Source organism: Empidonax traillii, unplaced genomic scaffold, assembly GCF_003031625.1.
Source record: "Empidonax traillii isolate 1590-97213 ecotype Southwest subspecies unplaced genomic scaffold, ASM303162v1 scaffold144:size1428860, whole genome shotgun sequence".
NCBI classification, from domain to species: Eukaryota; Metazoa; Chordata; class Aves; order Passeriformes; family Tyrannidae; genus Empidonax; species Empidonax traillii.
Genome location: NW_020955337.1, coordinates 1253183 through 1279879, shown reverse-complemented (window position 1 = coordinate 1279879; position 26697 = coordinate 1253183). Strand labels below are relative to the sequence as shown.

The 26697-nt window shown below is 42.8% G+C and overlaps 3 protein-coding genes across 4 annotated transcripts in view; 1 reads left to right on the top strand and 2 right to left on the bottom strand.

Annotated features, from left to right (window-relative positions):
• Nucleotides 1–607, bottom strand: part of LOC114057742 (estradiol 17-beta-dehydrogenase 11-like) — an 11887-nt gene extending 11280 nt beyond the window's left edge. Inside the window, exon 1 of the mRNA XM_027884392.1 lies at nt 353–607. Within this exon, the coding sequence (XP_027740193.1) occupies nt 353–562 (210 nt within the window). The 5' untranslated portion in view covers nt 563–607. The remainder of the gene's footprint in view (nt 1–352) is intronic.
• A 563-nt stretch (nt 608–1170) lies between these two features.
• Nucleotides 1171–10471, top strand: NUDT9 (nudix hydrolase 9). 2 transcript variants are annotated; one of them, XM_027884412.1, is made up of 8 exons: nt 1171–1283; nt 3591–3827; nt 5797–5892; nt 6876–6962; nt 7835–7946; nt 8338–8484; nt 8733–8817; nt 9841–10471. In XM_027884412.1, the coding sequence occupies exons 2-8, from the start codon at nt 3634–3636 to the stop codon at nt 10014–10016; spliced, it is 897 nt and encodes a 298-aa protein (XP_027740213.1). In that variant the 5' UTR covers nt 1171–1283; nt 3591–3633; the 3' UTR covers nt 10017–10471. The 2 variants fall into 2 exon arrangements, with proteins under 2 accessions (XP_027740213.1, XP_027740212.1); XM_027884411.1 differs by lacking the exon at nt 1171–1283 and adding an exon at nt 1593–1726.
• A 1053-nt stretch (nt 10472–11524) lies between these two features.
• Nucleotides 11525–26697, bottom strand: part of SPARCL1 (SPARC like 1) — a 17083-nt gene continuing 1910 nt past the window's right edge. The window contains exons 2-11 of the mRNA XM_027884417.1: nt 22899–23016; nt 22726–22779; nt 18929–20101; nt 18169–18238; nt 17403–17521; nt 16685–16805; nt 15745–15881; nt 14417–14565; nt 13362–13510; nt 11525–12023 (exon numbers count right to left, since the gene is read on the bottom strand). Coding sequence (XP_027740218.1) covers nt 11995–12023; nt 13362–13510; nt 14417–14565; nt 15745–15881; nt 16685–16805; nt 17403–17521; nt 18169–18238; nt 18929–20101; nt 22726–22779; nt 22899–22952 — 2055 coding nt within the window. The 5' untranslated portion in view covers nt 22953–23016 and the 3' untranslated portion in view covers nt 11525–11994. The remainder of the gene's footprint in view (nt 12024–13361; nt 13511–14416; nt 14566–15744; nt 15882–16684; nt 16806–17402; nt 17522–18168; nt 18239–18928; nt 20102–22725; nt 22780–22898; nt 23017–26697) is intronic.

The following is a 26697-nucleotide window of genomic DNA, read 5'->3' as shown; positions in this document are numbered from 1 at the left end:
GGAACCAGGCTGCTGCTCTCAGCCCGCTCTGCCCGCCAGCCCGGGCAGCGCTTCCAACAGCAGCTCTCCGAGCGCTTCCTTCCCTCTCGCAGGGACTCTGCCAGGCGGTGCCTGCTCCCTCGCTGAGCAGCACCGAGGAACTGTGGGACCCAGAGCCCTCCATCCTCCGCTGCCAGCGGGGCCAAACCCTCTCCTGGCGCTCAGCGTCCCAGCCAGAGCCGGCCGTGAGCCGACGGCAGCGGAGGGGGAAAGAAGGAGCTGCTGTGGATGCAATGTGGTGATGCCCCTCTTAGGCTCTCGAACCCCGTGGGGCTCGGAGGCGAAGGAGTGAGGACACGAGCTGTGCCATTACCTTGCTGATGTCCCAGAGGACCAGCCTGCTCTGGCGCTTGGCGAACTCGAGGGCGGTCGCTCTGCCGACGCCATGGCCAGCACCCGTGATGAGCACAAGCTCTCCGCTGACAGACTTCCTCCTCACGGGGACAAACAGCTTCACGAAAGCCTCCAGGTAGGAGTAGGCGAGCGTGACCAGGAACAGGAGAAGCTCCAGGAGCAGGTTCATGTTCCTCCAGAGGCTCCTTCGCTGCCCGAACTGCGCCGGGAACCGCCGCCCTCCCCTCGACCCACGGCCCGTGAGGCCACGCCCCCCGCGTCCCAAAGTCCAATCAGAGCGCGGCTCAGCACCGGAGGCGTGTCCGTGGGCGGGGCCAAGCCGCGGGCCGGGGGTGGCGGGGTTTTGAGCGTGTCCGGAGCCCACCAAGGCTCCCTGTCGTTCCCCTCTCCTGGCCGGGCAGGGGAGAGAGAATAACAAGGAAAGCGACTCGTCGTAGGTTTAGACAAAGCAGCAACATCGAAATTTTACTGGACCAAAATCGAAAGTTTGCGCGCGCAAAAGCAAAGAGGGAAAAAATAAACGCATTATTCTCTATTTCCCATGATCAAGCGGTGTCCGCCCGCATCCCGGGAAGCAGGGCTTCGGTACACGTAGGTGTCGTTCCGGAAGGCAGACTTTGTAAATAACAAATGCCCTCCCCTTCCTCCTCGTCCTCCTTCTTTCGTAGCATTTTTTCTGAGCTGACGTCAGGCGGCCCGGAGCATCCCTTTGGTTAGTCTGGGTCAGCTGGCCTCGCGGTGTCCCCTCCCACAACCTTCCCCTCCCGGAATCTTCCCCACCCCACGCGCTTGCTGATGGCGGGTAGAATGTTGGAGAGACAGCGCTGGCGCCGTGGGAGCGCTGCCCCGCAGTAGCCAAAACACTGGTGTGTTCCCGGCCCCCTTTCTAGGTACCAATGCCCAGCCCAGCACCGCGGGGCCGCCGTGGGGAATGAGCTCCATCCCAGACAGTCCCGGTGCGGGGCGTTCGTCACTGGCGCCGCTCCGCCCAATGCGGGGCAAGCTTATACCGGGGCCGGCGGGCGGCTCCTTCCCGGCCCGGGCGTAGGAGCCGCTGGGAAGGAGCGGTGTCCCAGAGCGGTGTCCCAGAGCGGTGTCCCGGAGCGGCTGCCTCGCACCACCGGTGCCAACGCTCCCATCCCGGGTCCGGCCCAGAGCCGCACTCCCGGCCGCGGGGCCGAGGCTGAGGCCGGGCCCGCTCCCGCCGCGGTGGGGCCGCGGCGGCGCCGCCGATGCTGCTGCCGGCCGGGTGCCTGCGGCGGGTCGTGGCCGTGCTCTCGTTGTCCGTGGTGCTGTCGGCCCGGAGCGCTGCCCAGCGCCGCCCGGCGCGCAGGTACCGCGGGCTGTGCGCGGGGGAGCCGGGACGTGGCCGCTGCCGCTGCCGGAGGTCGGTTCCCTGTTCTGCGGGGGAAGCAGCAGCCTCATGGCCGGGCCGAGATCCCGGGGCTACCTCCCATCCCGGGGCTACCTCCCATCCCCTAGCAGCGCAGGGGGAGCTCGGCGCGGGGTGTGCGGTGTCGCTGAAGGGTGTCCCTTTTGGGCACGGGCAGAAACGCAAACCTGGCCTTGTCCTTTGAAGTGATGTAATTACCGAAAAACTATACAAAAGCAATGTTCCCCTTTCCCGTATCTCTGTTAAAGGTTTGTGGTTTTTTTGAACTTCGGGTGTCTTGCGAGTTGGATGTTAGGAGGAGTTTTTTCACAGAAAGGGTGGTCAGGCGTTGGAATGGGCTGCCCAGGGAGGTGGTGGAGTCACCGTCCCTGGAGGTGTTTAGGGAAAGACTGGACGTGGCACATGGCCTAGTTGACGTGGTCGTGGTTCGGTCACAGGTTGGACTCTGTCTCAGAGGTCTTTTCCCAACCAGTTGATTTTGTGAATTGTGCTTTTGAGAACGTGAGCTCAGCAGTGAACGTGACACTTGCTGTACTAGTGACCAGTGAACTCTCAATTTCAGTGAGAAGCAGAACCTCCTTTCCCAGATGCACCTGAAGATTTCACAGCATCTGAGATGTTTGGAAGTGGAACTGCTGTTTTTGAAAAAGCATGGCCTGTTCTGCTAGTTTTAATCTAATATTCACGTCTGGGTTCAAATACCAGGGTAAATAATGTATGTGTAGGGTTTTTTTCTTTTTTTCCCTGAAACTCTTTAGTCCTGTCATCACCTTGCTTAGATGTTAGGTTGTTAAAATCTGAATACTCTTTTGCAGAGGAGATATATTTCCTTGTATAGAGGAAGCGATTCTTTATTAATAAACCCCCCACAACTTTTCACGAAGAATTTATGAATATCTTGTTTCTAGGGTACTTTTTTGGGTAATAACCCTTTGCTGAGCTTTAAGCATCTTGTCTAAAGTAATCTTCTTTATTTTTGTGACAAGTAAAAAAATAATTGAGTTCAGGAAGGCCACATTTTATGTTGAAGGAAGTCTGTGTAGAATTTTTAAGAGCTGATGAACAGGCACCGTAACACAATCTGTCATCTTTTACTGTTGGTTGGTCTTTCAGCTTCTGAAAACCCATGGCAAAATAAAATAACTAAAGGCCTCAAGTATTTTTTTTTTTTCTTTTAACCTTATTTGATAGTTCGAGCCTTCTTTTAAACTGAAAAGCAAAGTGTTATTCCATACCTGTATTGCACAAAATGGTATTTTGGTGTCAATGCAACCTGTAGAGCTGCATTGCTCAGGCTCTTAGATATTTAATTCTTGGTCTTACATGGTCTACCACTGGATGCAAGAGCAGGACTCTTGCAAGGCTGTGTTGTTTTATTGATGAATAGAGATTTAATAGAGATTTAAATAGATTTTTAATGCTTAGGCAGACTTCTTGCTGCATTTATGGTATATATCCTTGAGGTGTTCCTTGTATATGATTGCTAACTAGTCACTGTTCCACACAGCCTGGAATAGCAATTCTAGTTTTCAGCTTCTCCTCATGCTATGAAGTCTTCATGTGTATTTAGGAGAGTATCTTCTGCTTCAAGTAGCTGATAATAAAACTCAGACTTGTTGGTCCTGCATACATTTGGAATGGTACATCGCTGAAAGAAGCAGTGATATATTACTGAGAACTGTCTTTTGGGAAAAGCTGGATCTATTCCACTTGCTATCGTGTACCCTGCAGATCTGGTATTAGATAACAGGTTAAAGCCTAATGAATGAGATGCTATATTTCTTTAATTTTTATTATTTTTCAGTAACTCATCTGCAAACTGTTGGTCCCATCTTCATCCTGTGAATATGTTCAACAGTTACAATGTTAAGTTCTACCACAGCAAAGCTCTCACCTCCCCATATCCAAGATCACACGTTGAGCGCAGCCACGTTCCTGAAGATAAAGTGGACTGGCTGACAGAATGGAAAGATTATAATCCTGTGGAGTACACTGCAAAGTCTGTTTTGGCTGGACCCAGTTGGGCAGATCCCCAAATCAAGTGAGTGAAAGCGGTGGTTCTTTTCTTCTATGAACATGGAAGCAGGAAATAGTGATGACCTGAGTTAACAAGATCATCAGGTTAAGTGATGTGTGATTCTGCAGTGATGTGTAGAAGTCCAGTCTAAGAAAAGTGGTGGTTAGAGAACTGAATTGTTTGGGTTAGCTGTGAAGGTCTTTGACACGTGATTTTACTGAGCTGTTGATGCTGTGCAGTGTTTCTCTATGTTGTAAGCTAAATAAAAATCTCCTAATTCTCCTTAAGAATTTTGTGACAGTATTTTCTTAATATACTTATTTGTTAATGGACTGAATGCAACATGAGAAAAGAAAGTAGAATTGTACTTCTTGAGTGCTCCAGCTCGGGCGATGTGACAGGTTGAATGCATGACTGTTACTGTTGTGGGTTTTTTGATTATGTGTGTTCATTTTTACTGATTTTGCAGGTATTTTCCTCTCCAGAAATGCTGTATGCTTCTTGACTAGAAAGTTAGATGCATGCATCTGGTGTAACTTGTGATAAATGTGAAAAGGTGATTCCTATGTATGCACATCTGTGTAGGCTCTTGAGGTTTCAGCCTTACCTTCCTTGTTCCCCATTGCTATGTGAGCATGTGCCTCTGTTTACTCTTAGTGGGGTTTAATGTTCTGTTGATTACAAGGCAATCCTCAAACTCCATAAGTGTGCCGATGTTCTGCCAAGGCAGGTTGTGAAAGTGTCAGGTAATCTTTTAGTAGGCGTTAGTAATACTTCAAAAATTTTAAAGTCAGGACTGGGGCCAGTTCTGTTTAATATCTTTACTGATGATCTGGACGAGGGGATTAAGTGCTCCCTCAGTCACTCTGTGGGTGACACCAAGTTGTGCCAGACTGTTGATCTGTTGGAGGGTAGGAAGGCTCTGCAGAGGGACCTGGACAGGCTGGGTCAATGAGCCAAGGCCAGCTGGATGAGGTTCAGTAAGGTGAAGTGCTGGGTCCTGCACTTGGATCACAACAACGTCATGTAGCACTACAGGCTGGGGAAGAGTTGGAAAGCTGTCCAGTGGGAAACGAGCTGGGGGTGCTGGTTGACAGCAGCTGAACATGAGCCAGCAGTGTGCCCAGGTGGCCAATAAGGCCAATGGCATCCTGGCCTGGATCAGGAATAGTGTGGCCAGCTTGGTGAGGGGACAATCACCAATTGGCACTGGTGAGGCTGCATCCCAAATCTTCTGTTCAGTTTGGGCCCCTCACTACAAGAAAGACCTTGAGGTGCTGGGTGTGTCCAGAGAAGGGCAATGGGGAAGGTTCTGGAGCACAGGTCTGGTGAGGAACAGCTGAGAGAGCCTGGAGAAAAGGAGGCTCAGGGGGAACCTTATCACTCTCTACAACTACCTGAAAGGAGATTGTAACAACAAGGGTGTTGGTCTCTTCTCCCAAATAACAAGGGATAAGACAGGAGGAAATAGCCTCACGTTGTGCCAGGGGGCGTTTAGTTTGGGCATTAGGAAAAATTTCTTCACCAGAAGGTTTGTCAAGCAGTGAAATGCCCAGGGAAGTGGTTGAGTTACCGTCCCTGTAGGTATTTAAAAGACATGTAGATGTTGCACTTAGGGACATGATCTAGTGGTGGGCTTGGCAATGCTGGTTGGACTGAATAATCTTCAAGGTCTTTCCTAACTGAAACAATTCTGTCATGCTATGACTAATTTAACAAGAACACCTCTGAAACATTTTGTCTAAATGAAAATTTAGGGAGATACGGCTTTAAATACTTTACCTCTGCAGTTTTCCAGCAGAACTAAATACGGGGAGACTGTCATGAGTAAAGGTTGAGACTTTATAAAAAGAAAATAAAAAGCCTGCAACTTAAGTTCTGGTAAAAACTGCTGACTGGTCCAGTGGGTGTTGCCAGTCTGATGGTTTTAGGGGGCAGAGGAGTGTTTTGTGTTTTATAACTTATATCTATTAAATCATTATTTTCCACACAGTGATAACGGTTTTTCTCCCAAATTCAATGAGAGGGATGGAGAAGTGGAGAGGAAGAGTCTGAATGGCTTGTATGTGGTTGAAAATGGGAGACCCCGGTGAGTGTGGGGTTTTTTGTTTGCATTTTTATCTCAGTGATGTAGTTTCAGTCCTCTGGCAGGTCTGTCAGTCTTGGTACATGGTACCTTCTAGAACAAAGCCAAGGTAGTCTTCCCTAGAGACAGGAAAGCTGATACCTTGGGGCCAGAGTTCTTCTGGAAGAAGGTTGTGGCAGAGAGGCGTGAAATGGTCAGCCAGAACTACTGCCACAACATGGGGTGGTGGTGGCACTGGAGTCAGGGAAGGTCTAATACTGTCAGTGTAGGGTCTGTTGGGTTAATTGTTTCCACAGTTTGACCAGATGTGGGGCTCTGAAGCTTTCATTCCACCTGTGTGCTAAGGTGGAGGGGTAGAGTATTTCCTTCCACTGACAAATCCTGGCATAGCACAGATGGGTAATCTCACCTAAAAATAGTTTTTCTTCTTTCTGCCTTTTGTACATACTTGAATGCTCTGTGCATCCATAGTCTTGGAAACTAGATTCGGTTTTCAGACAAGGTTGTGCTGTGCATAATGAGAGTGATGCTTGATCAGGAGCATCTCGGGACACAAGATCTGAAAAATGACAAAGCTGTTCTGTCTTTTTCTTTTGCCTGTGCTACTAAACACAAAAAGAGGTTGATGAAGGAGAAAACCATGCTGTGTCTCTTGCCTTTTAAAGCACAGGAGGATACTGAATGCATGTTGCTATCCTTTCCTTTTTTTGTTATTTAATCTTCCATAAAACTGTATTTTTTTTTTTTTTTTTTTTAGAATACTTGGAGCATCTTTTGAATGCAGGGAAATAAATATGTTTAGTGTACTGTTGTGTCAAGGGTATAGAGACGTAGCAGTAAATAAACCCCCTTGCATTCCAGCTGGCCCTCAGAGATCAGAGGGACAATAGCATAGTCCTAACACAGAGACCAGGGTGTGACTGGGCTTAATTTCTGATTAGAACCAGTTTAGGGCTCTAAGTTGTGTACTGTGGCATTTATTTCAGAAATCCAGTGGGAAGGACTGGTCTCACAGGCAGAGGATTGTTAGGGCGCTGGGGACCAAACCACGCTGCTGATCCCGTCGTAACTAGGTAAGGGGCAGGTGACTGCAAGGTGCCCTGCAGTACAGAAAAAGTGCATTTTGTTTCTTCTGTGCATCTCTGGACAGGCTGTTACTTTTCATGGTCCTTTTTTGTGTGTGTTCTCTATGTGTAAGCCCATTCAGACATGAGTATCTGAGTGGAGAGATACACAGACATGAGGAATACATGGCAAAGAGTAAGGACTCGCTGCTAATTACAAGCAATTGCTTCCAAAATGTTGAGAAAGCACATTAAAAAAAAAAAGCAAATAACCTAGGAAGCATAATTCAATAGAGATACATTACATAAAGAATCTTCAGTAACAAGTGTAAGAACTGAAAGGATTATGTGATGCTTTGATACTGTACTGCCAAAGGGCCTTGGATGAGGCATGTGAAATTAAATTGCAAGAATAGATTTTTCTGTCATAATGACTCAGCTAAAAAAAAAAAAAAATAAAAAGCTAATTGCCTGCTTTTGTTATGTAAGAAACAGTAACTTGACTTAGTATACTATAGGAGGAGGTGGGGTGGGGTTACAACCCTTTTTTGGTCAGTGTATGCTTTGTTTTAATGTACTTTTGCCATCAGGATCTCTGTGTACATGCTAGCTATTTTACACAAAGCATTCAGAAAACACTGTGTAGTTAACAAAAGTGCAAGTTAGGAAGTGCCATGGTGAAGGTATAACTACTGTGAAAAATCATCCTGGTGCATTTTTCAGAAGGGTGCCGATGCCACTGAGTTGCTTTCTTGAAAGTGAAGGACATGCTGCTTTTGTTTTAGTTTTTGTTTAGACAGCTTTTTGCTTTAACTCTTGGTAGTTCTTAATCCTTTACTGAAGGCAGTGGTGGGTGTTTGTGCCCTTGTCATTTGCTACAGGTGGAAAAGGGATGGAAGTGGCAATAAAGTTGCTCATCCAGTTACTGGCAAAAACATCTTGCAGTTCGTGGCTATCAAGAGGAGAGACTGTGGGGAGTGGGCCATTCCAGGGGTAAGGGCAGAGCTCCAGAGACATCTCCCCCCCGCTGGTGAGACCATGAGGCAATAACTGGCATGCGTGTGATAGAAGAGTGCTTTTTGATGAATGATCTGGTGTTGTAGCACTAGGGAGAAATGCTCCTTGAACCAGCTGGCATGCCTTCTGCTGTTTCTGCATTGCAAAGTGGTATTCCTGTTTAAATCTGCCCATGTCTTGCTTAATGCAGGCACAGTTGATTCCACTGCAGGTTTTGAAGGGGGTGTGTGCTTGATCTTTACATCTGAGTGTAAAGTTCCTCCTGTGTCCAGAGTACGATGCAGGTGGATGTAATCTACTAAGAGCTGGGAGTTACAGCAAGTGGAATCTTAGGGATTGAAAAAAATCACCTTTTTTTCTCTCCAAGGGGATGGTGGACCCCGGGGAGAAGATCAGCGCTACCCTGAGGCGGGAATTTGAGGAGGAGGCCTTGAACTCTTTGCAGAAATCACCTGAGGAGAAAGCAAAATTGCAGAAGCAGCTCCAGAAGCTGTTCAGCCAGGAACACTTTGTGGTGAGCTCTGGGTGTCCTGTGGTAGCCTCTTGAGCTGTGCATATTACTCACAGCTGTATGGAACTTGAGAAAGTGTAGCCGAAATGAAAACGAGTTGTGTTGCTCAGGTTCTTGTGGTGTAGGAAATGGAAGGGACTGTTGAAAACGCTGTAAGGGCAAATGTGTCAGAGGAAAGGCAAAAAAAATCTTAGTGATTCCACCTTGTTTGTTGTGACACTGAGCGTATTTTGGTTTGCTTGGGGCTGTAGGTGTACCGAGGATATGTGGATGACCCTCGTAACACTGATAATGCCTGGATGGAGACAGAGGCTGTGAACTATCATGATGAAACAGGTGGGTATCTCCATGTGTGCTTTTAGTTGCCCTTTACTCCATAGGCTGGTTTGAAATTGGGACCTATGTTGAACTGAGAATGGCAATGAAATTGAGGGAACATGGAAGTCAGGTGTAAAATATGGGACTAGATTCTTAGAATCATTTCTTTTCTTGGACTCAAATTTTGCACCTGCAAGATACATCAGTCTAGTCAGGTGTTTCCGACTTGTTAAGTCAGAGACTTCATATAGTGACATTTCTATTGAATTTTGGGTAGTAGATACCAGCTGTGAAGTTTCACGTGTTCACAGTCACTTGATTTATCAGCCCTCAGAAATAGGGGAGATACTCTATCTTTGGTCTTTGTTTCTAATTCAGAATTTAAAAGCATTTCCTTGGTTGTTGTCCATGAAATCCTGGGACTCTTGTTGTAGAACCAGAGTAAAAACTTAAAGAGGGAGCATTTCAGAAGTCTTTCTGCATCCCTTCTTAAGCAGTATTTTTGATTTTGGGGCATTTACTAAAGTTTTAATTATTCTGGTTTTTTGTAAGTGCATATATGTTTCAGAGTTCAGTTTTTCCTGTAGAATAATAGCTGAAAAAAGTAGCAGTCAAATGTTAGGCAAACAAACAAAACTCAAGGCAGAAGGATTGGCTAAACTTATGGTAGTGAGTGTGTGTTGTCCTGATGATTTCCAGTAACCTTTCATGCTGCTGATGGTACCCTAGGGGTGGTGACAAGGAGTTACCACCACCTCTGCCACTCAGATTTGCCTTTAAATAGTGCAGGTATGAGAAAAGTCAGTCACTGATTCTGTGCCAGAACTTACTTTTTGTTTCTCTGAGAAGCAGTTGAAAGTTGCTGCCTGTGAAGGAGCATTGTGGAAGGGGGAAGTGATTAGATGTGAGAAAAAAAGCAAGAAGAAAAGATGCAATAGCATGTCCTAACTCTTTTTTTTTTTTTTTTTTTTTTTTTTTTTTTTTTTTTTTTTTTTTTTTTTTTTTTTTTTTTTTTTTTTTTTTTTTTTTTTTTGTGAACAGGTGAGACAATGGATAATTTGCCTCTGGAAGCAGGTGATGATGCTGGAGCAGTGAAGTGGGTTGACATCAGTGAGAAGCTTGAGCTGTATGCAAGTCATAGCTACTTCATTAAGCTTGTGACTGAGAAATGGGGAGCCCACTGGAGTGAGGATCCTGAACCTGAGTGCCATGAGTGATGTCAACGAGGAACTGACAGACATCAAGAGGAGAATATGTTTTCCAGCCTTGAAACAGATGACATTGTCATTTTCAGAGGAAATTCAGTGAAAATTTCTGTGAATTTCAGCTGGAAAAAACAATGGACAGTGATAAATTCAAGTTTTTTCAGAGACTTGAGATTGCTTCTTTTGATGTCTTAGTTAGTGTGAAATGAGATGAAGGAGGAGCTCTGACCTTGATTTGCTTTCTTGTCTTCATTATTTGCAGCTGTTTCATCATATCTGCTGATCTGCACTGCCTCACTGGGATTCTGACTGGTGGTGGTTCAGAGGCTGTTCACTTTAGCTCTGTGTTTTTTGCACTGATTCCTTGTCAGAAAGGAATCCTTAAGGGATGTGAGACTTGTAGGATAACCTGGATAATGACTTAATTTAAGTGCTACATAATAAAGTGAAGTTTCTTTTTTGAGTCACTTCTCTTGAGTTGCAGTGATTTTCTACTTTGAGATACTGGTTTTCACATTTAATTACTCTTTATGGTGTAGATGGTATTCACATCTGAATGTGTGACAGTGCCTCTGTGTGAAAAGATAACTGTTGAAGGGTGAAACTTGATGACTGGAGAGCTGGATTTTGAAGTCCCTCTTCCCACTGTTCATGGCAGTACAGCTGTGGGAAAGACTGTAGTATAAACAATCATTGGAAAGAGCAGCCTTAAAGTATAAGCACAATCTTAAGCTCTGCCAGGGGAGGTTTAGGTTGGTATTAGGAAGAAAGTTTTTATGGAGAGAGTAATCAGACATAGGAATGAGGCTGGTGTTGGACTAACATTAGTAGCCCTTGGTGGTTCAAGGGTGAATTAGCAAGGGGTGAGGGGACTTCCACTATTTAAGCTACCAAAATAGCATTTCTGAATCCCATATTCTTTTCACTGGAAAGGTGACATGGCTCACGTGAAATGTGTTTTTGGTCTTCCTTTGTAGGAATAGCATTTGGGGCTTCTTCCTGAAAGCAGAGCTTGCTTGGAGTGTCTTCAGTGAAGTGCTTAAAAATAAAATCACTGAGTTAATGGGATTCGGGAATAATCTCATCCTGTCCTGATTTTTTTATGCTCAAATTGTGCCTCTCTTGAGGCCAGCAAAAGATGGGAGATGGTGAAAGACATAGTTAGCATTTTTTCTTGGAAAAAAAATGGTAGCACTAGTTAGTGTTTCTGTGGGATGAAGGAAGAATGTGTGTGCTAAGGAGAATAAGGAGGTGTTGGAGCTATGATATCCTCTGCTCCTTGTGATGGTGGACGTGTTGCTAAGCAGTCTTGATATGCATCCACACTCACCATGCTCATACAGAGTTTGTCAGCAGGAGTTCTGCTGTGTGGCACTGGTACTATTCCTGTTGAGCTTTAAGAGGTAGGGGAAGAAGTATCTGAAAAGTGCTGATCTTTTTTCTTGTATTTTAGGAATTATGGTTTCAGGATTGGTGTATATGATCTACGCTCTATTTTCTTCTCCTCCTTTAAATCTGAAATGAAGTTTTCACTGAACCTTTCCACTGCCTTGGTACTTTAACAAAGTTCTGACAAAAAACATACATCTAGGTAGACATTTTATTTGAGACTTCTATGCAAAATGTTAAGCTGACAATACAGTAAATAAAGGAAACAAGTCCCATTTCAGTGTATGGTAAAATCCAAATTCTATAATTCTACTGAAGAGTTTTGTGAACAGGTCAGCCTTTAGGTTAGTACTACTTATTGGTTCAGAGAGGTCATAGATACATGTGAGGGGAAACACTGATTGTTTAGCTATGAACCAACTGGAGTAGTTAAATTTTTCTGCTGTTAATGAGTGTAGAAATCTTTTGCATTTGTGCTAATTGATAAGAATGCAGTGAATCTTACACCACCTTTGTTTTGAAAGCTATTAATTACAGAAATAGAGAGGGTTCACATGTTTCACCAGGTTTAGTGCAGCACTGGGAATCTGTTCAGCCAGGCTCAGAAAAGAAGATTTTCATTTATGTCTTCTGCAACAAAGAAGAAGAAGAAAGCATTATTAGCATTTTATGCCAAAAAGGCATTTTTATGCTGTATCACTATCAATAAAGAGGTACACTAAGGTTTCAGAGGACTCATGTAGGGGAACGCTATCCCTAACAAAAAACAAGTATGGTTGCTGCTGTCACACTCAGGAGCCATTCATTTAGACCCCTCTCGATGGTGCTTTCTTGTTTCTAGTGTTAGGTCTCCTTGATCTGTTTGTGAGGCAAGAATCCCTTCCCTTCTCGTGAAGAGGATTCTTGGAAGAATCCTCTTCACAAATTACTGACCCTATGAATGAGCAAACACTGGCAGCAGTACGTGTGTATTAAGTTCTTGCAGCTTTTTTCCACCTATATATTGTGACTGGTAAACTGTCATCAGAAGAGCTGGAAAAAAACTCTGGGAAGAGTGAAGCCTTTATATGTCTGACCTCTGACCAGAACCAGACCTCTACTTAAAATTAGGGACTTGCTAGTAGGATTTTGAACACATTTATTCTGTCTGAATATTTAGCCAAACGCCTTCTGTCACATAACTCTTCTGGGATTAACCTGTGCTACCTTATTAACCCTTGCATAGTGACTGGCAGTATTGACCAGCTATCACTTAGGGCTAGATCAGAAGAAGGTAGAGATTGTGAAAGCATGCCTTATGTTGAAGGCAGTAATCTCATAAATCTCAAATTACTACCATGACAACTTCTGTTCAGCTGCTGCCTAATTCTAGAGATATTGCCAGCACAGTAGTACCAAACTTTTTACAATCCTAGAGAAGTTTCAGCGTGGATTGAGCTGAACCAAACATGTAACTATCCCATTTAGGATTTGGAAATTGTCCCTGCCTCTGCCTAAGCTTCCTGTTGCACGCAGTCTGGTGGGCAAGTGTTGCAAGCGACAGATTAGGTGAAATAGACTACACTGTGATGAGAGCATCTGTGTTGTGTATAGTAATCTAGAGGCTGATCAATCTCTGCTTGGTCAGTGAAAGATCTTGGTTGGTTTTCCTTCTTGGCTTGAGATCTTTGAATGCATTTTCAATCAATATGCTTTGACCACTGATTTAAAAGTGCAAGCTCACTTAACCTTTCCTTTGGCACTGAGGGATAAAATAGAGTGTTTCTGGAGAGGCAGACCTTTTTCCTATCTTTATGAAAAAAAAAAATTAGAGCCTTGCCCCTTTTGCAGTCTTGTCATTCCTTTTCCATTTGCCTCTCAGCATAGTAGCCATGAGCTTCTGGTTACAATTTCTTTGCCTCACGTTGTGGTCTGAGAACATGCCTAGTCCTGATAGGCAGGCACATCTGCCTGTTTGTTTATGTTTACCTTCTTTAATCCCAAAGCAGTGGCACCATTCTTTCAAAGCAATGAGCTTGTCTTGATCTCCATCGCACTCCTGGAAGAAACGGGTTATGCAGTGTTCCATGGGAACAAGGGAGGCTCTCAAAGGCGCAAGCTCCGAGTGTGTTAATAATCTGAAAGAAAGAGCAGGTGTGTAGAACTGTATTTCATTAATAAATCATCAGGATTATCAAAGCTGCTCTGAGCTGCTAGAAGATGTCACCAGTGGCTTTATCAGAGACGCCCCAGTGGATTCTGTTGTGGTGCTTCTGTAGTGAATCTGTCCCAGGTCATTATGATGATATATAATACCCACTAACGTAAAATGTTTTAGCTGCTATTTGTTTGTTAAGTTTTGTTTTATCGAACAATTATTACTTGTGTAGTAATTACTAGTATTACAAGTAGCGACTTGCTCAAAACTCATCAGTTACAGAGTTTTGCTCTTAATCCTTAGAAGATCAAACTTGCAAAGGTGCTTAGCTATGTTCTAAGACAGTGGGTGTGATTGTTGTGAAGTATTGAGGGCCTAGAGCTTTGAAATATGGATCCCATCCCGAGTGATGTGACCAAAAGCCTGAAATCTGGGTCGTGTTCTCAGAAGCTGTGAGCTTCCTCTGAACTGTGACACTGGTGCTGTCTTACATATCTGCTCCTTAAACCGTGGTATTAGTTGAGAACTGTGGGTACCTCACTAGTGAATTAGTACTGACAGGACTCTGTCCTTTGTACTTAGCCTGTTGCTCTTGGCTTCAGGATTTCTTCCTGAATAGTAGCTATTAAGACACTGTAGAACTTATAGTGTAATACAGGATTATGCAAGGCAAGAGGATTAGCAAGTTCTGAGCAAAGACGTAACTGTAGGAAAACAATGAGGGAAGAAGTTCTGTGTTAGAAACAGGAGGCTGCTCTCTTCTAACATCTGAGGGACTGGTTCTATATGTACAAAATCCTTTGAGTGGTTTAGAGAATTAAAACAGGCCAAGTTTAAACAGCAAATCAGAACTGAGCCCACAAAGACTTGGATGGGTTTTTTTTACCTGTCGACAGGGTGCTGATCAAGCTGGTGAAACTGCCAGTGCACAGGATACACATACATGTGATAATTTTTCTCAAAGTCATGCAGGAGCAGCTCAACCGTGTGGTCACCAGCCACAAGGCGCTTGTCATTCTGGTAGATTTTTTTGACCTGAACACAATGCAGAAATTGTCATTTTTTGTTTAGGGATGAAGGTCTGCCCTGAAGAGAACTATCCAGCAAAGAGGTTTTCAGAGAAATGAAACTTGATAAAATACCACAGGGGAAATGGGTTTTAGTGTTTGTGACTATACACAGCATGAAAAGCTTGCTTCAGGTAGACCAGGTGATTTTTGTTGCTGTACTTGTCACCTTTGGTAGTAACCAGAAAGGAAGTGAAATTCCTGTGGCTGAACTGTCAGGCTCAGCTAATGGGGGCAATAGCTTCAGGCTGGTAGGAGATTAAGCCAGTTTTATCACATATTCTGTCCTGTGACAAGCAACTCAGGTTTAGGTGTGAAATAATCTGTGAAATCACCTAATTCATACCACTTAGTATGAGATATTCTGGGCATGTCCCTCTTGGTAAGTGTGTAAGTAGTCTTTGATTTTGCTCAAGCATATTTTGTATAAACATGCCGTGACCTACTGCCTGTACTTCCTACTTCAGAGTTAGAGCAGCCCAGGTCTTGGTTTAACTTAAACAATGGCTTTTTAGGTAGTTATGGCATCTGTATCTTCAAAAATAAACTACTGTCACTGTTTCCCTTGACATAAATCCTTCCCTGAAAAAAAATAGGCCCAATGGCAATAGGCATTGTAAGGCAATGTAGTGTGATGTCGCAGGTCTACTGCATAAGTAAACCATCCATCTTATGGCTGCTTGGTTTCCTCAAGTCCTTCGGAAAATGGCATTGACAGCGTGAATTAGGTTAACCTTATCCACGTATTAGTTGATCTTCCCAAGAGGTTTGTCACAAAGCTTCCCTGAACAGAAGCTGTTTCGTGTCTTCTCAAGCAAATGATATTTATCTAAGTGTACCCTAATTCTGACTTGTCTGACTCTTGTCTGGAGACACTGACTTCAAAGTAATACACTTGGCTTGCATTTGTTTGGGCAAGAGGGACATTTATAGCGGAAATGTGTCTCAGCTTAAATGAGTGTGAGGGGACATGTAAGTGTATTTTGCAACTTGTGAATCTAATTGAGTCTAAATTACCTTAACCAGAACGGGTATATACGCTCATAGGAAATGGGAGAACTCTTGAGATGTGAATCACTTTTTTCACACGGTTAGTCCAGTTCTAACAATGTTAACTCCATGATCTTATTGGAAAAGGATTGCTGACCTTATTCCTCTGCTTTTCAGTTAGAATTCCAGAAGTGTTCAGATCACGTTCATAGTATTGCATAAGGATGTTTTTGAGCCAGTCTCGCATCCGGAGGGGAAACTGATGCACTTCATAATCAGTACAGGGGGGGATGTCTGTGCCAAACAGGAAAGCTTTTGTTAACAGGTGATCTATTAGGTCCCCATTTGAGCATTTCTGAGCCCAGTTAGATTTGATTCTCACTATCAAACTTACAGTTAAAATTGATGGAGCTGTAAATACATAAAATTGGGAATGCAACTATTGAGTTCAAATATAAATATATGATTCTTTGTTGCACATCCTTAACCAGTTGTGCAAGTCACAACCTTTATATATCTGTGCAGTTTCTGAGCATAGTTGTGCAGTAAAACTGTTATCAGTCAGTTGCAAGAAAACAGAGTTTTTGAAAGCAAAGGAATATGCTGGCTGGAAGTGTACTTTTCTCCTACCCTATGCAGGAATTGATTAGCTTGGAAATCAGTTCTGGCTTTTGGATCTGACTTCTGCATTTGACATCTAAATAGTTTTTTTGATGTTTGTTTGGTTTTTGTCAGGGGTGTTTGGACTGGACATTTTCATTTCTTAACTCTGTAAATACTATTTTTCTGGTCAAGTTATTAAAAAAATATTCAGAGGCTATATCGGTGGGAACATATATGAAAGTACAGGGGGAAGATCAAGTTGACAACAAATTGGTGTAAACACAGGAGAGATGTCTTTAAGTTTCGGATGCTTAATACCCTCAAGTGTAGGAAAAGTGAGTTTTTAGACGTTTTGGGTTTGAATGTCTTAATTAGCAGATAATTGATGCACTAGTGGCAAAGCACAGGAAGAAAGGTAATTTAGAGCTGGCTGATGGTTAAGATTACTGGCTCTTTATACCTAGGTGAACACTGCATAGAAAAACAAGCCTTACATTTGCAGGAGCCCATATAGTCTAGGTGCAGCTGGCGTCCCATTTTTGTGCCTTCCAGTTGACATTTGGTGCCAAAGAGTTGACATGTGCCATCATAAGTCTTGTTGTCCGTACCACAAACCTAGAGGACAAGTGAAAAGCGAAACCACTCCCACCACCACTGTGCTGAGAAAAAATATTGCCCTTGTGTGGGTGTGTATAATAAAAGTATCATTAACATATGGTGTGGCAGTTGGGAATACCCACAGGGAGTACATGTGATCAGAAGTATTGAAAATTGTAGTTGTTGGATGCCTACATAAGGATTAGTACTCTGTACTTACACGTGCAGTTCTGAAACACTTGCATTTATTTTTTTGTGCATTAGTAATACAGTTTGAGATGCCACGGGATTATTTCACTCAATATGTGTGAGTACTCGGCATGTGCTCTAAAACATCAAACAGATAAATAGAACTTTTAGTGACAGGGAAAAGCTACAATCCCTGAGAGACCAAGTGAAGCAAATCAGTTACTGTGTAGTTACACGTGTTCATACTACCCCCAAGCCAAAGTCAGTGAGTTTGGGTACTTTATACTGACTTTTGTAATTATTGAAATCACTCAAACTCACTCCCATGCGTCTTACGGTAGAATTATTCTAAATAATAGCAGGAGGAATGGTTGTAAACACTTTAGTCGGCTTTTCCCAGTGCTGTGCACTATATGAAATACTTACATGCTCATAGTCTTTGGTGGAAGGGCAAGCAGCAGGATCCTGGCAAATACAGTGGGGGTTCCCCTGTTTGTCCTCATGGCAGACTTTACCTCTTTTGCAGTGGAAGTTCTGACATGGGTCTAGCAATCATAGCAAGAAGGAGCAACTGTTAGAGGTGGTGGGATGAAGCCAAGTGCCTGTCAGATACTACTGAAGCAAAATACAGTCCAATATTCACCAAGAAGTCTAGTGCATTTTTAAGTTTGTAACAATGAAGCTGCATCTTGTGTTGAATAAATCCAGCCAAACTTTAAGAGAGGATTGTGGTGAGAATTCTAGCACTCCCAGGTTTGAATTGTATGGGGAAAATTTTTTCTTAGAAAAATCTGTTTCTTCTCTAAGGACTGACATTCACTTCCAGCTTCCTTGTGAAACATATCCCATCTGTCTTTGCTGAATCAAGCACTGGTATTTATCCCACTCCTAGCTGAATTCAAGCTACTGTTCTGAAACTGGAAGCTTTCAATGCAAGGTAACTCCCGTTTCTGTATGACGGGCCCAAAAATTTGTGCGCTGTCTACAAATGTTTTTCACAAACAAATGACTAAATCCAAGGGTGTATGGAAGGGGAATACTCTGGGAACATGACCACAATGCAGGATTATGCACAAACACAGTTCAGTCATGTGAAACTGTGCGCTGCAAAAGGCAGAAAAGAAATGCAGACCAGCAGATTCCCCAGCTGCAGAGAGTTAGGAGTTACAGGATGGCTTTGCTTGGGGCTTACCCAGGAGAGCCTTCTCAGTCCTGTTGCTGACACTTTCCATCTCACCATATGAACTGCCTGGAGCCTTAACCTGTACAGTCACAGAGGCATAAACAGAAGCTGGGGTAAATCTTGAGAAGAAAAAGAATACTTGGACAAAATTCTTCCAGATTCAAATATAGAGCTGACTGAGGCCCACTTTGCCCTGCTTGCAGCAGAGAGAGGTTGCTATGCAAAATGTGTGAGAAGAGCATAAAGCCTCTGGTGGTATTAACATGCTCTTGTTATTTGGGGAAATTAAAATAAAGTAGGAGGTGGAGAGGGAGAAACAGAAACTCGGTAAGGCCTGAGTTTCTCATAATTATTCTGTGGAGTCTAGCCCTGCCTTCCAAGCTGTTCACTTCTGTATAGCAGTATTTAAAATCTCTGCAAGAGAGGAGTGAACAGGCTGTCCTAGTAAGCAGAGACTGGGTTTCAGGCTTTGTATCTATATATCTGTATTTATTTGCATGTTTCATTACACAGCCCCTCAGGGCTGGAGCTCTTACGTGAATTGCGTTCACCTCCTTTCTGGAACAATTCACCTAAATGCTCTATGCAATGGCACAGGATGAGCCAGATGAATAGTGAATAAAGGGGGGGTTTAGACTTCTGCATATTAACAAGTTATTATACCTGCTTTTCTCAAAAAATATAATTTAAATCATCAGGAATTTAAATTTGGGACTGGTCCCTCTCCCTCTTTTTATAGTATTTAAATTTTATTTTAAAGATAATTTACCTTATCTTCACTTTCCATTGAATTCATGATCTGAATAGAGCTACTAACTTTCAGTTGTTGCTTGCTGTCAGAATTAGGTGGCTCATTATTGTAATCATCTGATTCAGGGTGAATAAACTCTTTAATCTTGACATTTTGATAATCCTCAGTCTCTCTATGAACTGCAGCATCATCTTCATTGGTTCCTTCCCCTTCATGCTCAGTACTGGTACTCTCCTGGTCATTACTCTGGATTCTCTCCTCTTCCTCATAGGCTGCTTCTTTCCAGGTATTGCTGAGATATTCCTCACGATCATTATCACCACTGTCGTGGCCCTCGTCATCATTACTGTCCTCTGTATCTTGTATTTTCACCACTGTGTCACGATCACTCTGATAGTTTACTTGAATATTGTCTTTCCCCTCCTGGCTTTCCTGTTTGTCATCCTGTTCTTCATTATGGGTTTTTTGAGAGAGGGGGATTTCTCCTTTGTAGGGCTTCTTTTGGCTATTCTCCCTCAGTTCTTCCTCTAGGTCAAATTTCTCCCCATGTCTCTTGGTTATCCGGATTGGTTGGCTGGAATCTCTCAGGACTTCATCCGATTGCATCCTGTTTCCATTTTGCTGTCTTTTGTATCGGTCACCCTGCTTTCTCTGCTGGCCTTTGTGCTTCATATCTCTGTAATCAGTTTCTTCACCCCACTCCTCATCTTCTTCTTCTTCTGTGCTTTCTTCTTCATTGCTTTCACTGTTTTTTTCAGGCAGCCCAACTGTATTTCTGTTGTATTTCCACATGTTATGCTCACGATCAAGACTGAGGGCTCCTGCTGGATGTCCTGCCTTGCCTGTAAGGTGTCTGTGGGCCGTGTTGCCGTGTTTCTCATGCCTCCTGAGCTGGTAATGCTCAGAGCTGGTCTGTTCTCTGCCGCTGCTCCCAGAGTCACCGTCCCGGTTATCAGAAGCCAAACCTAGTTTATTGTGCAGTGCAAGGAAATTGATGCTTTTTAGGCTATTTTTGCCTTGATGCTCGCTATCAGTTCTTCCATGTTTCCTGGTGGTCTGGGGCTCATCTCTGTGCTCAGTGCCTGGTGCTGATACCATTGGTTTTAAGTTTCTGTGACTGGGCAGCAAATCACCCTTGTCTACATATCCTGTGTTCTCTTCCTTTGAGGCTTCAGGATGAAAATCTTCACTCTTGAAAAAAAAAAAAAAAGAGAGATTGAAAATTAACAACTAGATTAATAAATCTTGGGATTTATTTGAAGTTGATAAAGTGTTATTTTTGCCTTGTATTGCAAAGCGTGACAACATCTCTATTTGTTTTCTTTGTATATGTTCCTCTTGCTCTAGCCCACTGCACTAAATGAGTATGTTGTCTTATGAAATCTCAAAATGTTTCATTAGTAATTTAGTGTCATAACTCCAGGCACTTGTAGGCTGCAGTAATTATGACTTACCTCAGTGAGAGAATTATCATTTACCTCCTGGGAGAAGAGGAGCATGGGAAGAGAGGGTACCTTTCACAAGGTGTTATGATAGTAATTCCTGAGGAGAGCACTGCATCTTAACTATTTCATACTCCATGTATTTGTCTACTCCGAGTCTGATACATCATTGCTTCCTATCTAAATTCATCAGGAATTATTGTATTTGCTGGCAATGACTGTGTCATAAGCTCACTAGCAGGAGTCACAGGTGTTTGAGTGGCTTTTTTTTTTTTTTTTTTGTGCTGTCAAGCCAATAGCAAAACTAGTATCTTCAGTGGGAAAGGTTCAAATGCTGGAGCAGAAAACAGGTACTAAAATGACTTGATGTCTTACTGCAGCTATTACCTTTCTGCTGCTGGGTAAGTCCAGGCACTTCCAGTAGCAGCAATGTCTCATATATTTCTGAACAACACCTATTGATGTTCAGTTTTGCTTATTGCTTACAGCAATATAGCACCTGTTGCTGATTTTTCTAAAGTTTTGGGGGGTTTATTTGCAAAGATGAGTCCTTCTTGGTGCCCAGGTTGCTGGAATAGTATTTCCTTTAGTTTGGGCTTGGAAACAAACACTCGGCTAACACTTATACAATTTTTTATTTTTAAAAGGTAGTATTAGAAATACTAATTTGGCTCTTGGCAGATCAGCTATAACCTATTTCCTAATGTCAAAGTGGTATCTAAATGTTTTTTGTCTTTGTCTTTTGCCTGGTGAACTTGCTAATGCAGGAAAAGTACCGGGCAATATATTCACTATGTCAGTTCCAACTCTAACTTTTTCAGCAAGAGATTGCACTTTTGCTCAAATCTAACGGAAATTCAGTGTAGAGCTTTTCCAAATCGAATGCACTATTCTAAAAGACCTTATAAAAAGTGATCTATGTGTAACAAAGCATCTCAAGATGATACTAAAACTTTTGAAAATAAAGTTTCAGAACAGTGCTTTTTTACATGTGATTTTGGACACTGCTGTGTACAAAATTTAAATGTTGTTAAGTTTTAACAAAAAGCAATTTTCTGTGAAGGGCTACCCCTTCTATAGATTTAGAAAATACAAGGCAAATCAATCGTTAATATTGTCTATTATGGGTGTCTCTGTTTCAAGCAGAAGTTCGGGAAAGATTTGTCTCATGTCTTGACAGGAAACCTCGCTGTGCACCACAACCTTAGTGCAGAGATGTGCCTGGATGTGGCTTTCAGATGCTGCTTTTTGTTATACTTTTGTCCCCTGGATTTAATCAACTCTTAGAACTCGGTTGCTTGCAAAGGTAGTTGGGCAAATTTCAGTCACTGTAGCTGTGATTAACTAATGTTAGAGGACAACTGGCCTTTGCTAGATGTTGCATATACTTGGAGCTGATGATTTACTGGCTATTGCAATGTTTTGTTTTGATGCAAGTGTCTTCTGAGATGTGGGAGACAGCTGTAGGCTACAAACTAGTTGTTATACTATAGTTTCTTCTGCTTGATACTTCTTTAGGAAAAGTTAATTTTTTTGGTTTTCATAATTCAGAACACAATCTGGATTGATATGAAATGCAATCTGGAAAGATGTACAGAGTGGGATATAATTTATAATTTAAGAAAAAAAAATTAGCAGCAGAGTTGGAATTTTGGATTTCTGGTACAGACCACACTCTGAATTTGGAAGTTCCAAAACATCGAGTGGCTTGGAGCCAAGACCCTTTGTGGCTGAACCACAAAGGCTCACCAGAATGGTGCAGTAAAAAGGAATTTTAATTTGGGCCAGCCATGAATGCAAAACTGTGGGCTCTGTCATTAGTGTACATATGCGGCACAGGGAGGGCTGCTGAAATCATCTGTCTCATTTCCATCAGGGATGTGAATGTGGCTTGTTAGCCACAGGGTACTTTGCCAGGATGAGCTGTACCCAATGCTCTGCACTGTGAATAATGAAGCATATGGTGGCTAAAATTCTTACATGTTTGGCACTGCATATGATCAACTGGTGTGATAAATTGGGGGTTGTCATTCTCCTTGTGTACTGGAGCTGTGAAAACCACAATTTCAACTGCCAGTGGAGCTTACTGCTTGTATAAATACGGGTAATGATTACATGTGGGGATTCATTTAAGGTAATTTATTTCAAATAAGGGAAACTTCCATTTTGAGCTTTACATTTTGTCCTGTTCTGTTTATAATTGTTTGATATGCAAGGCACGACATGTTTGGTACTAATTCTTGGGGTGAGGGGGGCCTACAATTTCTTAACCTAAATCAATTTGCCAACCACTACAAATGTGCTAACGTGTTTTTTATATTTGAGATGAATAATGTAAGCTACCTCCTAATGTTTAAAGAACAAGAAGTGTACCTTTTCTGGAGTTTTCTGTCCGTGAGTTTTGAGCTTGTGGTGTACGGGATGGGTCTAAAATAGACAAATATATTAATATCAATAAAAATCTTGTATATGTCAATGGCATAACACAGAGTAGTCACAGAATGGGAAATTAAGTGCCCAGTAATAATAGCATAATGAGAACTTACTGGAGTAGCAAGAGCTGATCCTAGAAGACAAATGAAGAGAGCTACAGCCTTCATGCCTTTCAGATCTTGTAGAGGACAACAATTAATGGAACAGTGGTAGGGTTTAGAGGTTTCCTTTCTGCAAGCAACATGAAAAGAAAAAAGTTAGGATTTGGGTTTAATGGTCTAGAAATGACTGGTGGAAGCAATGTAGTATCCTCTAAACTCAAGTGTTAGGCCAGCTTAACTAGAGGACATTTTTTTTTTTCTTTTACAGGACTGAAGCTGTAGCTGTGTTCACAAACTCTGGTGGTGTTACAGAAAGGCAGAGTTATGAGTGTACATAGGTTCAGCCCTGTCATCTGGAGTGTACACTTCGGAAGATCCCTGTGTTGGACATTATTTAATGTCAATATCTTCTAGTTAATGAAGACCAAAATACTCATTAATGGGGCATATCTAGTATTTTTCTTGCAGTAAGCTCGTTTAGTCTCCAAATTATCTCTTAACTAATTATCTGTTTTCTCTTTGGCACTCACAGTTAGTTGTTTAGGAAGTTTTCAGAGGGAAAGGCAGAATAAAACAAAAGCCATTAATGAGCATATGCAAAATGCCTCACTGGGCTGTGTATGGGCAGTCACTTCAGATCAAGGACAGTGTTGTTAGACTGAGGGTTATGCAGGCAACTTGCCAGAAACACAGGGAAATAATCTGATTTCATGCATAGCCCTAAAAACTGCATACTGTGCTTTTTGAAGGCCTGGCAAGTGACTGAGGAAAGAAGTATTTGAGTGTCAGGTAGGCTTGATTCCTCTTTCTTTCTGTTCCTGGTAGGCAACACATCTCTAGGCATGTCACTTAACTAAGTTTCTTTCTTTAAAATTCTCATTTGTCATATTTGTTTTGGTAAACTAGTTTGAGAGCTATAAATGAAAAGCTCTGTATGTTGAGTTTTATTTATAACTGCAGTTTTCTAATTTGGTTTGTGCCGTTGTCTGCAAAAGTTGCCTTAACCACCTTTGTCCAAATAATGAAAAAGTAGTTGGAATAAATCTGAGTTGAGGTGGCAGGACCGGGCTTTTGCATTTCTTCCTCTTAGTAACAAGCCCACAGTGGGAGGAAAGGAAACTCATTAGTCTTGAACTATTAGGGAAGCCTGACCACACTGAACTGAGTGGGATGATAACCTGGTTGAGCACCTTTTTTTTTCTAGTCACAGTAGTCCAAATGAGTTGCAAGGATTTATAACACATCCTTCAGTAGGATAATCTGTTCCAAATGTTAAGTAGCATTGCCAGTGTTAATTCATGGGGGTTTTCCTCTTTGAATACAGCAGCAATATCAATTCCTATGCAAAAAGTATCCCCTCCCACTGTTTTCAGAGCAATGAGTTTTGGGGTTTAGATGGTACCTTGTGGTGGACCTGACTGAAAAAAAACTGCAAGGAGCTCTTCCTGCAAGCCCTACAGCCCAAGGCTGCGGCATGATCATGGCAATCAGATCTTTATACTTGCTCATTTAGTCCTGAAGTGCTGGAAAGGAAAAGTATTTTTTGCTAAGGTGATAGAATAGTCAGCTTGAGCAGGTGCAGAAATGGGAAAGCTCCTGTAGGTGGTATGTAATATCTGGCAATTAAGGTGATGGTGATGAAAGGAATTAAACAGTGGCTAATTGTCATATGATCAAGGGGGCTGCATTGGGAATTTTTTCTTTTTTTTTTTTTTTTTTTTTGTTTACATTGAAATCTAAGTGGGAAGACACCTAATTCTTGCTTTAATTTCCAAATTTTTCCTAGAGAATATCTAAAAACAAGCTTTTATAATGTATAAGTTTAATAGAACTGTCAGTAAAGAACAATTACACAAGAAGCTATTTTTAAAAGCAAGGAGACGTCTCCCTGGAGAAATTAAGTCATTATTCAGAGAAGATGCTCTGCAGAAGAATCTGTGGGAAAACTTAGCCAAAAGGTGAATATTAAATTTCTTGTGTACGATGGGGGTTTTTGTCCAAGAAATGAGGAATTTAACAATACTTCAGCTTTCAGGTATTGAATAAGCAATGCAAACTAGGTGTGCTGTGTTTGCATGGCAGGGTTTTGGTAGCAGTGGCTCCAGGGATGTCCTCTGTGAGACGCCCCCATGTCAAACAGAGCCAGCACTCCTAGACAAGACACTCTGCTGGCCGACACTGGGCCCATCAGCGACAGTGGCTGCACCTCTGGGGTAATGTATTTAACAACAGGGGGGAAAAAACACAAGGCAACTTTAGCCATAGAGAGGACTGGGAATACGTGAGAGAAACAGCCCTGCAGACACCAAAGTCAGGGAAAAAGGAAGGGGAGGAGGTGCTCCAGGCACCGGAGCAGAGATTCCCTGTGGTGAAGACTACGGTGAGGCAGCTGTGCCCCTGCACAGGTCCAGGGAGAGCAGAGATCCACCTGCAGCCCATGGAGGACCCACGCTGGAGCAGGTGGATGCCCAAAGGAGGCTGTTACCCTGATGGAGCAGGCTCCTGGTAGGACCTGTGGAGAGAGGAGCTCACACTGGAGCAGATTTTCTGACAGGACTTGTGACCTCACCGAAGGGACCCACTTTCATGAGAAGCTGCAGCCTGTGGGAAGGACTGACATTGGACCAGTTTATGGTGGTCTATCTCTTATGGGAGGGACCTCACGCTTGAGCAGGGGAAGAGTGTGAGGACTCTTTCCCCTGAGCAGGGAGAAGCAGCAGAGACAACGTGTAATGAACTGACTAGAACTCCCATTGCCTGTCTCCCTGTGCCGCTAGGGAATTAGAAATAAAGTTAAGCCCACGAAGGAGGGAGGGTGGGGGGGAATGTCTTTTAGGATTTGGGTTTATTTCTAGCTGATTTGATTGGTAATAAATTGAATTAATTTCCTCAAGTTAATTTTGCCTGTGACTGTAATTAGTGAAAGATTTCTCCCTGTCCTTATCTTGACCTGTGAGGCTTTCTTTATATTTTCTCTTTCCTGTCCAGCTGAGGAAGAGTCTGATAGAGTAGCTTTGGTGGGCAGCTCATTTTGTTTCTGATTCCGCAGTTGTCAGCCACTGAAAGTGCAAACCTCATGTGACTGCAACGTAGCAGGTTCTCTTGCTTTTTGAAGGGCTACTCAGAAGTGATTAACTTGCAGAGGCTGTGGCTGGAGATGACAAATGCCTCATGTTTAATAAAAGAAATCATGAAGACTGACCTACTTCCAGCTCTAGCCACCACAGAAAACCCTGCATAGGCTGTTGTGCTTAGATCTGACTCTAGAATATGAAGTTTCCCAATCTGCTGCCATCACTGATGAGCATGGATGTTGTCCGGCATTAGAAGAGGCATCTGGAGTACAATGGTTCCACTTTGGAATTCAGCCTCTGACTGTGTAGAATGGATATGAATGTTCTTGGAATTCAGCCTCTGACTGTGTAGAATGGATATGAATGTTCATTTCACAAGAATGAGCTTTTCTGAAACCTTGAGTGAGATGAAATATTTGAAGACACTATGATTTTCATAATTATCAAAATGATAGAGAAGTTTCAAAATTGAGCTTTCATTCTCATACCCCCAAAGTATAATTCAGAAAGCATGCGATGTGGGGTTTTTTTTTTAAATCACCACACTGAAACTTTTTTGGACTGCAATACAATTGAATGTCCTATTATTGTAAAAATCCTCAGCTTGGTCCTACGTCAGGCTTGTTAGCAAGAAATGCTGTTGCCCACATCCTCACTGATAAATGCTGTTACAGTCTTAGTATCTGGGTGTTGATCACAGCATTAACTGTCTGAGTGGATGGAGTTTTGTGTACAAG

Coding starts and splice junctions, on each gene's coding strand:
- NUDT9 (XM_027884411.1), top strand. CDS start 1,626: ATGCTGCTGCCGGCCGGGTGCCTGCGGCGGGTCGTGGCCGTGCTCTCG. Junction 1,727..3,590: donor CAGCGCCGCCCGGCGCGCAG/GTACCGCGGGCT, acceptor ATTATTTTTCAG/TAACTCATCTGCAAACTGTT. Junction 6,963..7,834: donor GCTGATCCCGTCGTAACTAG/GTAAGGGGCAGG, acceptor CATTTGCTACAG/GTGGAAAAGGGATGGAAGTG.